The sequence below is a fragment of the Saccopteryx bilineata genome, chromosome 1, assembly GCF_036850765.1.
Source record: "Saccopteryx bilineata isolate mSacBil1 chromosome 1, mSacBil1_pri_phased_curated, whole genome shotgun sequence".
NCBI classification, from domain to species: Eukaryota; Metazoa; Chordata; class Mammalia; order Chiroptera; family Emballonuridae; genus Saccopteryx; species Saccopteryx bilineata.
In genome coordinates, this window is record NC_089490.1 from 245,995,125 (window position 1) to 246,011,123 (window position 15,999).

At 41.3% G+C, this 15,999-nt stretch overlaps 1 protein-coding gene across 2 annotated transcripts in view; it reads right to left on the bottom strand.

Moving 5' to 3' along the window:
- Window positions 1-1,723: 1,723 nt before the first annotated feature.
- Window positions 1,724-15,999, bottom strand: part of C6 (complement C6) — a 59,441-nt gene continuing 45,165 nt past the window's right edge. For both annotated transcript variants that reach the window (XM_066240359.1, XM_066240349.1), the window contains 5 exons: window positions 13,929-14,061; window positions 12,862-13,050; window positions 10,093-10,183; window positions 7,639-7,880; window positions 1,724-2,175 (listed from right to left, as the gene is read on the bottom strand). In XM_066240359.1, coding sequence (XP_066096456.1) covers window positions 1,994-2,175; window positions 7,639-7,880; window positions 10,093-10,183; window positions 12,862-13,050; window positions 13,929-14,061 — 837 coding nt within the window. In that variant the 3' untranslated portion in view covers window positions 1,724-1,993. The remainder of the gene's footprint in view (window positions 2,176-7,638; window positions 7,881-10,092; window positions 10,184-12,861; window positions 13,051-13,928; window positions 14,062-15,999) is intronic.

Sequence of the window (15,999 nt, forward strand, 5' to 3'; positions counted from 1 at the left end):
GCTTAAGGATGTGGGAGTGTTTAGTGCATCCTTGCCCTCCGTTGGGCATCCGGGGAGTGTTGTAGACCTGTACTACTCTTGTAGTGAGAAGGGAAGTGGGTGTCATGGCCGAGACAAGGACAGGTTACTGATTCCTGGGGAAAGAAAAATTCCCACTCAGCCACCATTACACCAGGAAAACATGTTTTCTGTTTCTAGTTTTTTGTGTTGTTTGTTTGTTTCTAAGTGAGAGGAGGGAAGATAGAGAAATAGACTCCCACATGCACCCCTAATGGGATCCACCCGGCAACCCCCATCTCAGGCAGATGCTCTGTCCATCTGAGGCCATGCTCCTAACTGAGCTATTCTTAGCGCCTGAGATGGAGGCTCCACAGAGCCAACCTCAGGGCCAAGGTGATGTGCTGGAACCAATTGATGGCTTCAGGAGAAGAGAGAAGGGATGGGAACGGGGTGGAGAAGCAGATGGCTGCTTCTCCTTTGTGCCCTGACTGGGAATCAAACCCAGGACATCCACATGTGGGGCTGATGCTCTACCACTGAGCCAACCAGCCAGAGCCTGTTTCTAGGGGTTTTTTTTTGCTCTCTCATTCTCCTTTAACACCGCAAGATGTTTTAGATATTGTTCACATCCTGTGATTAATGAGATGGAGAAGGAGCTGTATTTAATGCATAAGGTCTAGTGAAGATGCCTGCTTCCAGGTGGCTGTGGCTCGTAGCCCCTTCCACTAGGTGGAAGCCCCAACGAGCTTTAGAGGAAGGGAATCTACTTCATTCCACTCACCTGCTTTGAGACTGGCTGGCTAAGGTTTTGAGACCCATTCCAAAATCAGAATTAGCTGTCTGATGACTGCCTTTCTCAACTGAGTGTTCTCAGTATATGATCCTCTGATCATCATCAGCAGTCCTGCCTGGAAAGTTCTTAGAAATATAAATCCTCAGGCCCTCCCCCCCGACCTGCTGGACTAGAAACGGGGGGTGGGGCGCAGGCCTCTGTACTAACAAGGTGATACCGATGCACACTAATATTTGAGGACTGCGGTTCCAGACACCTCGCTCCCCCAATTCAAAATGGCACCCGAGCCTCTCTAAGAAAAGGATGTCTACTTTGTATGGCCTCATCTGAAAGCTATGATTTACTTTAAATTATTACTTCAAACTTCTCTGATGACTCTCCATCTAGCACAGGCTTCGGCATAAAACCTCTGTGATGCACTTCAGCTGAGGCAAAGAGATTCTCTTCTTTTTCCCAGGAGACTAGAACTCCGGACATTTATTAACTACTCTAAACAGACAATTTCCATTTGGATCCGGTCAGCCTCACCATGATGCTTATCACTGTGGAGTATTTCCTTGCATGAGACGAGGCCTGAGGTTCAGACTCACCCTTCCTGGCATCGTTTTTCTCCGGAGCAATTATCGCCATCGAATGTACTGTATAATGGATGTGCTTATTTTATTTTCTGTGTCCCTTCCTCCACATGACTGTTTCACAAAGACAAGAGCTTTTGCTTGTTTTTTCTTTCACTGATGAGTCACCAGCACCTGACCCAGTTCTTGGCACCTCGTAGAATTATTTGTTGAACAAATGCAGGAAGGTTGGGTTTCAAGAACGCGTGTTACAAGTTGTAGATTTTTAGGTTTATTGACTCATGGAAGAAAATTATGGTGTTTGTTCTTATTTCTACTTGTGAGGATGCTTAATAACACAGGCTTCACAAGGTCCTCCAAAGTCTCATCATTTTAATGCAACATGAACAGAAGAGTTTACTAGATCGATATGAAAGGTATTATCTAGGGATATGCTACCGGGCGTCACAGGCTGGAACTGGAGGAGAAAGTTAAGTCAGGAGAGGCAAGGAGGGGGTATAATTATAAGAAACTAACATAAAATAATTTGTCAGTAACTTCTGGGCATGGCTGTCTCCTATTTGTACAAGAATGTCCTTTAGTAGGGATAATTTTTGCACAGTACACCTGTTTCTCAGTAACTGTGTTAGGCCAAACACTTTCCGGGATGCAGTATTTCCACTTTCCTGTTGGCACATCTCACAGTTCCTACTTCACAGATGTTCACAGTCTTACTTCTCGTCTGGGAGCCTATTCTGGCGCAGTAGAGTTGGCTTCCGCCCTTGATACACTGGTTGGTCAACATGCAGACACATTTGGAAGTTGAGGCTGCAATGAGAGAGGGAAAAAATGTAACCCCCTACAGTACTCAGGGCTGATTTTACCTAACTTGTCCCAAGAGTAGTGAGTTCCTTGGTGGCAGTAAATGAGAAAGCTGAAACCGACCAGGCGGTGGCTCAGTGGACAGAGTGTTGGACTGGGATGCAGAGAAAGCTGAAACCAAGGCAGTGACCCAAAATACCCAACTGTGGCTGAAGGGAGAGGCCTGTATGTAAGAGAGTAGAGGGCATGGTAAGCCAGCCGATCCCACCGCCGGCTATCTCTGACATGGCCTTCTCGCTCGCTGTGCACACCCAATCGGTTCCATATGGTCAGTCCTCTTCCTCAGCGCCATCAGCAAGTCCCTTCTGTTCCTTTCTCATTGGCACTGCCTAAGTACATTTATCTTTATCATGCATCGAGCATGGACTATAAAACCCACATGATATGCCAAACACTTCACAGGATTTATTTCATTTAATCCTCACATCAAACATATAAAATACATGTGAACATAATAATTATACAGTTGAGGAAACTGAGCTCAGAGACATCAAGTGATTTTTCAGTGGTCCCACGGTTGGTAAGTGGTAAAGGTAGGTCTTAAATCCTGAATGACCCTTGGGCCTGAACTCTTTAACTTCATACATTAGTTTATGATTTCTTAATAGAATATCCCTTGGTTATGCCTGGGAATCTGCATTTTTAAGAAGCATTTAATTGGGTGATTCTCTTATGAGGCCTGGTTTCAGAACCACCTAACCATTTCATAATTCATACAAATCTTGTGCTTATGAAATAGTATTAAAATAATCATTCAGGAATAAAATTACCAAACCCAGGTATATTATATCAAATTCAAGTACAGGAACACAGGCTCATTTATACACACACATACTTTAATCAAAGTTCAAGGTCCTCCACTGTCTGACTTTTCTCAACTTCCCTTTCCAACATTATCTTTTCCGCTTTCTCCATTCTAGGTGAACGTCTCTCTGTTTTTGTCTCTTCACCCATAACATTCTCCCCACTTTTTGGTTTTACCAGACTAATGTGCTCTTTCCTACTTCCCCACAGTGCAGTTTTTACATGTCTTACCTCCTCCATGAAGCATTTCATAGACACATACTCCCCACATCAAACTTTCATTTACTAAACTTTTTTTTTTTTTGTATTTTTTCGAAGCTGGAAACAGAGAGACAGTCAGACAGACTCCCGCATGTGCCCAACCGGGATCCACCCGGCATGCCCACCAGGGGGCGATGCTCTGCCCATCTGGGGCGTTGCTCTGTTGCAACCAGAGCCATTCTAGTGCCTGAGGCAGAGGCCATGGAGCCATCCTCAGCGCCCGGGCAAACTTTGCTCCAATGGAGCCTTGGCTGCGGGAGGCGAAGAGAGAGACAGAGAGGAAGGAGAGGAGGAGGAGTGGAGAAGCAGATGGGCGCTTCTCCTGTGTGCTCTGGCCGGGAATCGAACCCAGGACTCCTGCACGCCAGGCCGACTCTTTACCACTGAGCCAACCGGCCAGGGCTTCATTTACTAAACTTTAATGCTGTAAACTTGTCAGTACTATAACTGACGTTTTAATCTTTCCTGATTAGTTAGCTTTTCATATGTCTTTCTCCCAAGACAATGACAAGGCTTATCTAATAGTAGTCACTATGGCTCAGCGGCATGTCCTATGCAGCTCTTACAATGGTGCTCAGTTAATTCTGCTTCGTCAACTGATTTCAGATTCTGAATTTGGGGTGCAAGTATAAGTAGTCAAAAGGAAATGTGTTTGATGGATTTGGGATAATACATGTTGCCAAAATATCCAAGTCAGCCCAAGATCCAACATTTTATTAATGAGTAAGTAGCTTCTTTGAGGCAGATATTAATTCTATTCCATGCATCTCAACTGATGGGAGAAAACAGGAAGAGAAAGCGGGGAGATACTCATATGCATAGGATTTCTGCCCTTGGTAGGAACATTTCATGAAAAAGCATGCATTTCCCATCCATGCCCTCTGGCAACCAGCTAGAGAAAGTTCTAGTTGTGGAAAGCATTGTCCATTGTTGGAAATGACAGCGTATGGTGAAGGACAGGAGATTGTTCTATGTGGCTAAGAAGTCAGTTCCCTAAGCTTCGGGAAAGGCGTGGTTTCCACTCAGTGTAGTTATGGTTGAAACGCTCTCAGCAAGGTTATTTTCAGAGCCTCAGCACCAGAGGCTTTCCCATCACCTCTGTTCATTCATCCTCCAACACTCAGTTCTTGTGCTTTCAACCTATGCCATCCTTTCAAGACAATAGATGTTTCTCTCTCCCACAATTCTTATCACATATGGCGTTGCATTAAAATCATTCCTGCAATAATAGTGCAAAGTTTCTTCTCCAATCACAGTGAACAATTTAAGTGCACAGAGGTCCTAAATCTTCAGACATCCCATCATGCTTAGTACAGTAACTTCCACCTATTGGAAGCTACATGGCTATTTGCTGAATAAATCTGCCCCTCTTGTTGGCTGGTGGTGGACAGTTTGGAACTTCAGACAAAACACTTCATATTCATAAAAATAGGCTCCTTGCGAAACTGTTTGTGTCTTAACTTTTGAAAAGTGAACGTCATGTTACTTTGCAGTTCCATTTGAAACTTTTTCTTATTTCTCTTTAGAAAGAGAAGGAAATGAGTAGCAAAGTACACAATGTAATCAAGAATGCAATTTAAATCACGGTGACATTCAGTTCAACTCAAGATTAATAATATCCCCACTTGCTGTGAGTGGGTTGGGTATAAAATACCTTTCTGCTTTCTCTTTCTTTATAATCACTGTGGTTTGTACGTTGATGCTGTTCTTTCTATAGTGCTTCTTGAACTAAGTCCTCTGTGACACCGACTTTTGCTCACCAATTAGAGAAGGCTGAGAGAGTCAGACCATATCTACTGGGGAGAAAATGCTTTCTGTTTTCTGATTGTGTGCAGAATCAAAGAATACTTTAAATAATGTAAATCTCTTATTAGGAAACATTTACATTTTTTGTGATTAACTTAAGACATTCTGCTAACTTGAGCAATATGGGGGTATTCAAACATTTTACTGTTTTTGTTTGTTTGTTTTTGACAAACTTAGGCTTCTGGAGACCATGGGATTTAGATTTATGTACAAGAAAGACCTAATAGTAAAGAAATAGTAAAGGCAGATTGTTATGAAATTTTAAGCCATAGCTTATTTGTTACTCAGACAGATTAAAAAAAATAATTTGTGGAAAATAGCAAAGAAATGAATATAATACAGTTCTGTGCAGTAGCAGAGCTCTGTGAAGACCTTTCTCCATGGTAATATGAGGAGTGAAAGCGAGCACAGGACACACCCCTACGTGCCTGAGCTCTAGACAGGTGCCACTTTCACTTAATATTCGGTCTAAATTCCTTTTATTTTCTGGAAGTATTTTTTGACAATAACGTTCTTACACTACAATTTTCAAAGAAAAACTTTATATTTTAAATACAAAATGATGTTGTATAAAACTACCAGCTCTTTCTCTGCCACAAATGATCATTTCTGAGAGACGTCAGTTGGATAATGGTGTAGGTCAGGCAGGGAGAGAATGGATAATACTGTTTATCTGTAAATAATTTAATAGTGATTAAAATGAGGCAATGTGCCTATCAGGCCCCAGTTTGCTGTCTCTCACAGTGCAGTTGCCTTGTTCAGATATGGCTCAAGTTTGGAAGCCCCAGACATTGACCTCCTGAGTTGCAACCATCAGAAGGTCTGCTGGCCACCATTCCTATGTCTGTCCTCTGTCATGAGGTCAATCCTGCCTCTGTCAAGGGGGCTGAATCTTGGTAATCAGCCTTAAGTAGATCAGGACGAATCTCTGTTTGAGTAATAAGGTCTCTCTAGGACTGAGTTGGAGAACATTGGGCTGGACGATGAAAGAGGAGTCTATGGCAACAATAAGATTTTGTGTTTTTTCCTCCCGTAAGTAAGGTAGTGTTAACAAAAGTTAGATGAACAGTTTAATCAGTTTCTATTGTATACTTTATGCCTCATTTTAACATAAGATTTTGAAGAGTGTCACATGGGAAATCTAGCTGCCAATTTGAGTTCTGTAAAATCCTAACCTTCAACCCATATTTGTGTTTTTTATGAAGCTTAGTTAGGCTATTTCAGGGTCCAACTTCATCTTTGAGTAAATGGACTTCTTTGAAGTTTCTGCTTCTAAGCAATTCACAAATAAAATAGCCAAAGAGTCAATACACTTACAAAAAATGAAAATGTAACGCCACTTAAATATCAAATTGTTAAAAGCTAAAGGAGTGAGTACTTCAGGTTTGGTGAGAGTGTGGGAGGGCAGTCTTTATTCTACATTGTAGACAGAAATAGAATATGGTAAAAACGTTTCTGGAAAGTACATTGATACAACAGACTTTGTATTTTCTAAGGTACATCTTAAGAAAAAAAATCTTCCATTATAGATTTGTGATAAATTTGTCTGTCACAGTGCTGTTTATAATAGCAAAACATTGGGAAAAAATCCAAATGCCTAACAGAAGACTGGTTAAATAAATAAAATACAAAATGTCCATATGGGCTTTTGCAGACATTAAAATTATGTGGCAGAATAATGCAGGATGACACAGAAACAATTTCAGGATATAAGTGAAAAGCAGCAATATGTAATATAGGATGTAGATTAGGATCCTATTTTATTTTTTAAAAATTAGTCCATAGTTAGGGTTACCCCTGGAGAATTTTTTTTTAATGGAATGCCTCTCAATCTAAATGATTAAAGTCATTCTAAATTATAGTGTCAGGACTATACTAGCAGTCCGATCTCAAGCAGGCTGCTCTCTGGGAATGGGAATCTAGCTCCGAGCCAGGGTTAACCATATAGATGGGATCCCTTGCAACATCTGGTTGACCTCATGCATGGTGGAAGAGAGAATCAGTAGACGGTCAGAGAATGTCCCACAGGGAGAAAGGGTGCCTGAGTCCATGAGGGACTCTGTCTGGGTCCAGGGTGTCTTGCCTGAAAGACACCGCCAGTTTTGGGGAGTCCCAGGCACTACAAGAGGACATTAATTGGTGTCCACGAGGAACCCAGTCTAAGCTCAAAGTCCTCTACCTATGCTGGCCCCAGCTGGCCCAAATGCCAAAGGCAATCGTATAGCTGCGAGTAGGGGAAGGTTGCTTGAGGTGTGAAATCAGGACGAGTACTCTTTCCTAGGCTCTAATGGGGGTGCTGATTGTATAGACATAGGAAAAAAAAAACATTAGAAAGAGTCATACCAAAATTGTTAAAGCAGTTATTTCCAGTTGAGGGTAGGTTAGATTTTTCTTTTATGTTTAAAACAATTTTTATACAGTAAAATGGAATCAGTTCTGATTAAGGAAGAGTTAATGTTAGAGAAGGAGACTCACTAGCCGAGATGAATTTTAGGTGAGAGCATGTCTAGCCTGTATGCGGTCGCCACGGGAGCTTACCTGAGCATCGCTCCCAGTCGTAGCAGGTGTCGTAGCCGCAAGGTTCTTTCTTTGTGCTGTTGAGCGAAAGCTCTGTCCTCTCGAGGCCCCATTCTAATTGTGGACCATCTTGGCAGGAGCCAATATGTAGAAAATGGTATGGCTGAGTATTTAAACATTTGTTGGCCAAAAATTTACAAGCTGGTGTAGTAAAGTACTGGCTGAAGTCTGAATTAAACGCACAGAGATCTTCTGAATAATGGCTGCCCGAGAGAGGAAAGCAAGCATTTATTTGCTAGGACCAGAAAATGAGAAATAGCATCTAGCCAATGTAATATGTTAACTTACTACCCAGTTATCTTTCCCCTGAACCCCCACCCCAATTTCTCTTCTTTCTGACTCCTTGCATGCTCTGGGATTCATCGTTCTGGAATTTCATCTTGGTATTACTGACAATTAATTGCCTTTGAATTAAAAATCTGAATTCCTCAATTCGGCTAATGAAGATCTTCTGTATTTTGACTCCAATCAACTTGCCTGTTTAGAGTTTTCCTCCCATCCCCCACAATTCTTCTTTCTCACCTGACAATGGCATTGATTGTTCTCTAAATTGGTAAGATTCTGCTGCTGCCACCGCCACCCATGCCCTGCTCGGTCAGCACTGCGTTGTCTTTCCTGTCTGTGTTGAGACTAACCCCGGCTGACCTAGCCTATGGTCGTCTGCTCCTCTTCTGAACTCAGTCACACTCATTCATTGGGACACCAGAATCGCATATCATTATACAGCTTTGCAAGTGTGTCTGTATTGTGATTAAATTATTTTTTGTTAACTTGCTTAATCTAAATAGGTAATGGATCCTGCTACCAAGGTTACCAGTGGCCACAGCCCTTGTCTTACTGAGAAGACAAGAAATCCTTGGTTACTCGAAATCTGATGTCAATTTTCAAGTTTGCAGCCAGTGCACCAGCAGGTAAAACTGTTTCCAGAAACTAGAGCCCATAGCTGTAAAGAGGGGCCATTCACGAAGTTTGGAGAACTTAGGCTAGGGGCCAAGCCACTCCTGCAAACAACCTCACCACCATAGAGAAGAGAATTGAGGACTGCAGAAAGAGGTTAGACAGGTAGAGGAGCCCTGAAATCTGGGCAGTTACAGAGGGCAGTCTGTATTCTCATGGTTTGGTATTGCAGAGATAAAGAAGGAAGTCCCCTCTGGGTTAAATGGGCAATGTGAATGTTGTAAGTACTACTCAGTGGGCTGTGTGCTGCGTGAAGGGACTCCTGGGGTGGGAAGCTGCATGGTGGACCACTTGTGGTGGACATTAAGGAGGGTAGATAGAGCCACCCTTGGGCTGAATTATGTCAGGGAGTTATACAGAAAATGATGCTGTAGTGTGTAAATGGATAAATGAATGGGTATCTAAAGCATTTGTTCACCTACAGCACAGAGGAACATGAGAGCTGGTCAGTGTTTAAAGCAAAGTGTGACAACTGGGCACAGTTTGTTGGCTTCTTACCCAACATTCATTCTTTCTTCTCCTCAGTAATCTAATTTTATTCAAAAATGCCTGCACATCCAGCCAGAGAACTGCATTCACAGCCTCCCTTGCAGAGACATGTGGCCATGTGAATAAGAGAAGATTAAGGAGATGAAGGTAAATGATGGGTCTTTCAGAAACTCTCCTTAGAAAGAAAGAATGTGCCTGTTTTCAGCTTTCCATTCTTCCTGTTCCGACAGAGCAATCTTGAACCATGAGACCACTTCTAGTTGGCAGACCAGAGGGCAGAGGGAGCCTCGGGCTATCCTAAACCCACTGGCCCTACATTTCATACCCCTGGGTTTATTTTGTGAGGCAGAGGCACAAAGTTTTATCTTAAACTAATGCTATTTTGAATTAAATTCAGCTGAAAGGAACCCTTTGATTAATGAGTCCCCTCAACACTCCTGGGTTTGTTCACATAAAGAAAGAGGTTATGGCAACAAAGAAGAGAGAGCTGACTAGTTATGGCAGTCACGTGAAGAGATATAATTTCTATTCTTCATGCTCTCTGCATGAAACTGACAAAGGTGTATATGAGTACGTGTGTGTGTTTGTGTGTGTGAACTCCATGCTCACACAACTTTCTCTACTTCAAGTTTCTGGAGTCACAACTTTGCCAAGTATTTTGGGAAAGAGGAACGCTTTGAAGTCATTGAGTCTGAGGTCATAAAGGAGACAGGATTAAGTCTTTATCATCAAAACAAGACTGTTTTAATAAACAAAAGCCATGAGAACTTAGGGAACTCGGCTGAGAGATGATGAGAAAGCTTGCAGTGATTGGGGAAAAAGGAATTTAGCCGAGCACAGGGAGTATCAGTTATTTGAAAAATTAGTATGTTATGTTCATGCTTAAAGAAGCTCAGCCCTTCACGTCAAGCTGGCTTCACTTGACTGATCTCCCCAATTTCCAAACACAGTTCGCAGAGTATCTCTTACCTACAGTCTTCTTCTGGAGACATGCAAACACATTCAGATCCCAATTCTTTTTGTCCCGGTTGACATCGGCCCTGTAATTTTCTCAGAATGTCTGAAAGAAGAGAAAATGGAGTAAAGAACAGTGCATGGTACAGATTCCAAGTAATAAACCTGAATTTAGGAGCAAAAGCAATGGTGAAAGGTTCTTATTTATCTCTTGCAGTGGGAGCATGCATTTGGCTTTTCCAAATAAGCTCGCATAAAGTATTCCACCTGAATGTTTCTTCTTAGCTCTCATGAGCTGTCATTTCTCAACCTAAAATTGCTATTAAGTTCAGATAACTAAAGAAAATGGAACCACTAAAATTTGTTCAGTTGTTTTTTCAAATATTTATTGAACAACCATGGTATTCCCAGCACTGCATTAGGTTTTAGGGGTAGGATATTGAGCAAAATTTGACCCAGATCCTACACTCACTGAGCTTAGAGTCTGATGGAGGCAGATAGACATTAATCAAACAAACACACTGATACAAATAGGGTTGCTGTCCTTCTTAGTGCTATTAAAGAGAAAGCATATAATCGAGAAAACTGATGTAGCTAAGAAGGTTGGAAATGGTAAAATAAGAAAAGGAAAAGTGTTCAAAACAAATAAAACATCAGGCATGAGAATGTTCAAAAGAGAGGCAGCACGTGACTTTCCTGGAACTGAAGACCAGGGTGATGAAGGGCGTGAACAAAAAAATCTTATAGGGCTTTGAAAGGACTGTTGTCCTTACTTTATAAGCAGTGGAATGTCTTTGATGGGTTTTAAGTAGCAGGTGGTATGACAAAATTAGATCTGGATTAAAAAAATTAATTAATTCTGGCTTCTGTGTGGAGGATATAGAAGCATGATGGTCAAGAGAGCTATGGGTAGATAATCCATGAGGTTACTGTCATGGTTCAGGTGAAAGAAGATATTAATTCAGATCAAAGGCCCCAGGGTAGAAACAGAGAGAAGTAGATACATGTGAGAGATATTTAGCAAATAAAATAGATGACATTGTATTTTGTGAGTTAAATAGGAGAGCTGCAACTTATGATTCTTAGGTTTCTGGTTTGCTTAAGAGAATAGACCTTGGTACCTTAACTGAAATAGAAAGTATTAGATGTTAGTTTTCAGGAGGGGAGATTGGTGCTTCCAAGAGTTCCTCTCTCCATCTGTTGAATTTATGGTATCTTTAAGACATCTAAACAAAATAGATACAGGAGAATTTGGATAGCCAGGTCTAAAGCTCAGTGGAAAAGGCTGTGCTAAAAATTTAAATTTGTTATTAGTAGATAGGGGATCATCAAAGCTATGGCTATAGGTGAGGTTCCCTGGCAGGAGAGTATAGGGCTCCTGACAAAAAGAGAGGGCGAAAGCCAGAGAGGTAGAATCTAAAGAAGACAGTGTCCTATCTTTGAAACCAAAGAAAGAACGTATATGATTGACCAACTCTGTTTAATGTTGCTGAGAGGTCATGGGAGATGAGGACCAAAATACTGTCCATTACATTTAGCAATACAGATAACAGTGACGACAACCCTGCACACGGATGCTGAGGAGCAATGGCTTGAAAGTCTGATTTTCTTATAAAAAGAATCAACGAAGAAATGCAACATGGAAATGTAGCTGTTTATACCCGCATGATATTCTAGCACTAGGATATAATGATAGAAGAAAGAAAGAAAAGAAAGAGAGAGAGAGAGGAGAGAGAGAGAGAGAGAGAGAGAAAAGAAAGAAAGAAAGAAAGAAAGAAAGAAAGAAAAGAAAGAAAGAGAGAAAGAAAGGAAGAGAGAAAGAATAAAAATAGCAGTGGTCCATTTCTCCGTGAATCTAAGGAACAGTGGGAAAACAAACATTAATCATAAGCATAGTCACGGGTTTACACTTAAAGGCTGAGACAGGTGTTTCGAAGAAAGGGAACATGGTTCTGGAGATCACATAAAAGGGACCCCAGCTGAGAAATGTAAGGAAAGATCCATAAGGCAATGACACTGGAGCTAAGGAAGAGTAAGAAAAATATATAAAATTTTTAAAGCATTCTCTACTCAATTTGCTTCAAAAGTGCCTTTAAGTTTGCACCTCTCTTCAAAGCTGTGGTTATCAAGTCTACACACATTTGAATTAGCTAGGACAGATTTTAAACAAAGATGAAATACTGGGGCCTCCCTAGCTCAATGACACCACAATCAGGGGATGAGCCTTGGGGGGGATGTGTTTTAAAATGCTCCACCTAGAGTAAAAAAAACATTGTTTCAGAGGAAGCGGAATGAGATAACAAGGTATGGGGTGGGTTAGGTATTTGTTTCACATGTGAAAGAAACCTTAGAACTTAAATTAAGAGACTTGTTAGAAATAAGAGCTTGGTCCGACATCAGAAAATTGGTGAATAAATGTGTCCTTCTGTTTCAAGTTAAAATAAAATGCTTAAATAATTAAAAAGTAGTGTGTACTGCTTTTTTATGACCCTCTACAACCAAATGTTCAGTGAACCATCAATTCCGATTTTATTAGATGAATGAGTTTGCTCTCCCCCAAAATATTGAAGTATATTGACAAAGAAAAACGACCTCAATCTCTAAAATTTGAAGGTAGCCACTTGACCAGTAACTTCTCATTTCTGCCGGACCTCATCATCTATACAACCCGCTTTATCTTCCCAAAACACACTCAAAAACTGATACCCGTGTAGGTGCTCTACTACCAATCTTGGGAGCCCTCACCCCCCTTAGCAGATCCTAGAATCCCGAGCTGCTACTCACCATGTTCACAGGCGAGTGAGTCTGAAATGGGCGGTGCCCAGGAATCCTCAGTGCATGTGTACTTTGATGGCCCAGAAACGACAAAGCCTTTGGGACAGGTTAGCTCAATGGATTTACCAATTTCATATGATTTCTGAATCGGTGAGACTGTCAGCACTTCCTGCACAGCTGGCTTGAGGCACTGTGTCCCTGGAGGCAGAAAACCATTTCGGATTCATTTAGTGGAGCAGGGGAACAGGGTACTCACCAGATGTGGGTACAACCCAAGAGGTGATTTTAATGCGATTAATTATATTCACTTTGCTTTAATGCCGCCTCTTGATCAGAAACCCTGGGGCTTGAGGATCCCAGGATTCCCTTGAGAGTTTCCCTTGAGTATTAGTATCCAAGGTTTCCTTGCTAAGGAACTGGCTCCAGACACTTCCAACTCTCACTACATTACTGGGGCCTCTTCTCCCCTCATCTTGTTTTCCCAAAAGCAAGGGATACAGAGGAAGGACACTCTAATTGATGCTGGTTTCAATTCTGCCTCATGGGGTCCATCCCATCCTGGCTCTTTGGGGTCCCTATGTAAGCCTTGCTTGAATCTCATTTTGACTTTACTATAAACAGATACGTGTGGAGCCTACAAATTCATCTTCTCCTTCTCAGGGGAGGATGTCAATGTGCTCTAAGGAGAAAACTGCATTGCCCATGAAATCCCATTTCCGATACACAAAGGGTATAAGTATGAGCTCCCTGGGACCCATCACTTTGCATCAATTTGTGCACCAGGCAAGGCAGCCATCTGTGGCAGGATGCAGCGAGCGGACTTCCCGATTGCCTCATAAGCACATGCTTCGCCATCCTGTGTATGTGAGGCTAACATGCAGGGGCCGAATGGAAAGGTGAAAATACTCTGAAATCTAATTTTGGCAGATGAATCCTATTTCCTGCTTCACTAAACCTTTTCACCAGAGTTATTAAAAAGTAGTAAAATGTACTGATCTACAGGTGGGACTGCTTGATTTATTTTGGACACATTCACTCCTTAAAGTAGTAGCACGGCATGGCTGCCCAGCTCTCACGTTGGCATTCCACATCTAGCCTCTTCCAGGTCCTGTCGGGTAAGCAGCTGAAGTACTGGTACCCAACCATTCTGAATCCGGTGTAGCATGCGATTTCAGCATCTTCCCCAACTGAGTACAGTTTCTTTTCATTCTAGAATGAAAACCGAAACCAGCAAATTATTAGAGCACCATGAATAATATATCTGAACACCTTGGGGTAATCCTGGGTTCTTTCTGTTCCTTCACTCTTGCATCTACAGAGTCCTTTCAGTTTCGACCTTCAAATATATCTCAAATTTTCCCCTTTCCTCTGCCATCATGCTGCTTTTGTTCATGGCATTTGTCATCTCTGACAAGGACAATGTTCTAACGGGTCCCTTTTCTAATCCATTTTCTATACTATGGCTCTAAATTGATTAGGATTCCTTTTTGTTATTTACAAACTTGTTCCCTTATATATGGGATGGCCTACTATTCCAAGAATAAAAGAAAAAAAACTATCTTCTTATTCTAGAGGCTGTAAACTGGATATATAATATAGCCTACATATGCAAACACATGTGGTTGCTGTGATGACTCATTGATTACAAATCATTTTAAAGTGGAAATTCCTAGGAAGCCATTGGTCATTATATATTTTCCCAACTGTGGATAATTAAAATACAACTACTGTCAGGTGTACATGTGCGCATGTGTGAGTGGTGGGGGGCGTTTCACTAAAATTTTCAAGATAAAATGGGTCTTACTTGGTTTGGAATATTAGTTTTAACCCACTCTATTCTCCTCACCTCTTACCATTTCTTTCCATAAAACCTGCACTCTAGCAAAACATCTGCCATTCTTTGAACATAATATTTATTCTCTTTCATTTATCTGTGTCTTTACCTGGTTACCTGGCTGTTTTCTCTTGATGCCCATCACTTTCTCTCTTCTTTTCTCTCAAGAACCAACTCAGGAGAGAAAGGGAGTGGGGGAGGGGAGCAGGGTAGAGGGAGGATAGATGGTGATGGAGAGAGACTTGACTTGGGGTGATGAACACATGATATAGTATATAGATGATGTGTTATAGAACTGTGCCCTGAAACCTGTATAATTTTATTGACCAAAGTCACCCAAATAAATTCAATAAAAAAATTAAAAAATAAAATGACCCAACTCAAGTAGTCCTTTGTGAAACGTTCTGTGTTTCTCCAGCTTCAAGAGGGGTGCCATGCTTCCAGTTCTGGGGAAACGTGCACAGAGCTCCATTTTCATGGTGTTTATCCCCTTTATCAGCCTCCCCCCCAACACCTAATAGGCACCTCCGCTACCAGATCTTCATCTCACAATCCTTTACGCACAAGATTTAACAACTCTTTGCTGACAGAATGCAAACACTATCCTTTTTTGGGAGGCGGTGATATAACACTCTTTTTTCTTAGGGAGGGGAGAAGAACACAAGAACTGACTAGAAAGGTATTCTCTGAGAATTAAAGTTGGGAATTTTGAGGCAGGTGAAGGGTTAATAGTCAACTTTCATTATTACCCGACCAGGTAATTCAACTTGTCTCCTAGACAATTCTTAATTTTCTGAATATAAAAACAATATTCCATTATTGGTTATTATGCATGTGGCTTTGTTTCCAAGAGAAATGTAGTGATGGGATGTTTTATTCAAAGGCTAAACTTTTTCTTGCATTCCTGCTGAAATAAATTATTGCTTTAGGCATCTGCTTCCATTTCTCTCATAAAGCTATAACCTGTGAGTGTACATTATAGTCTTTGAGCTTTGACTAGCACATCAGCTAGCCTCACTAAACAAGGAAACCTTATCTGAAGTCACTGTTACTAGCTCATAGGGGTAGACTTGTGTCTTGGTCATTGAACAAATATCTTCATGGGCAATGACATAATTGTTCTAGCCTGTAATTAGGCATATCGCCTCTGTTTGATTCTCTATGGAGGATAGTCTGCTACCAGAAATTTCAGGTGTTCATTAGGAAATTTAAAATTGCATCACTTTTGAGTGAAAACAATGTCAGACTGAGATTTAGTCTTGCACAGAGAGCAAAATAAAACAAGGAGTGAGTTTGTTTATGAAAATGGAAAC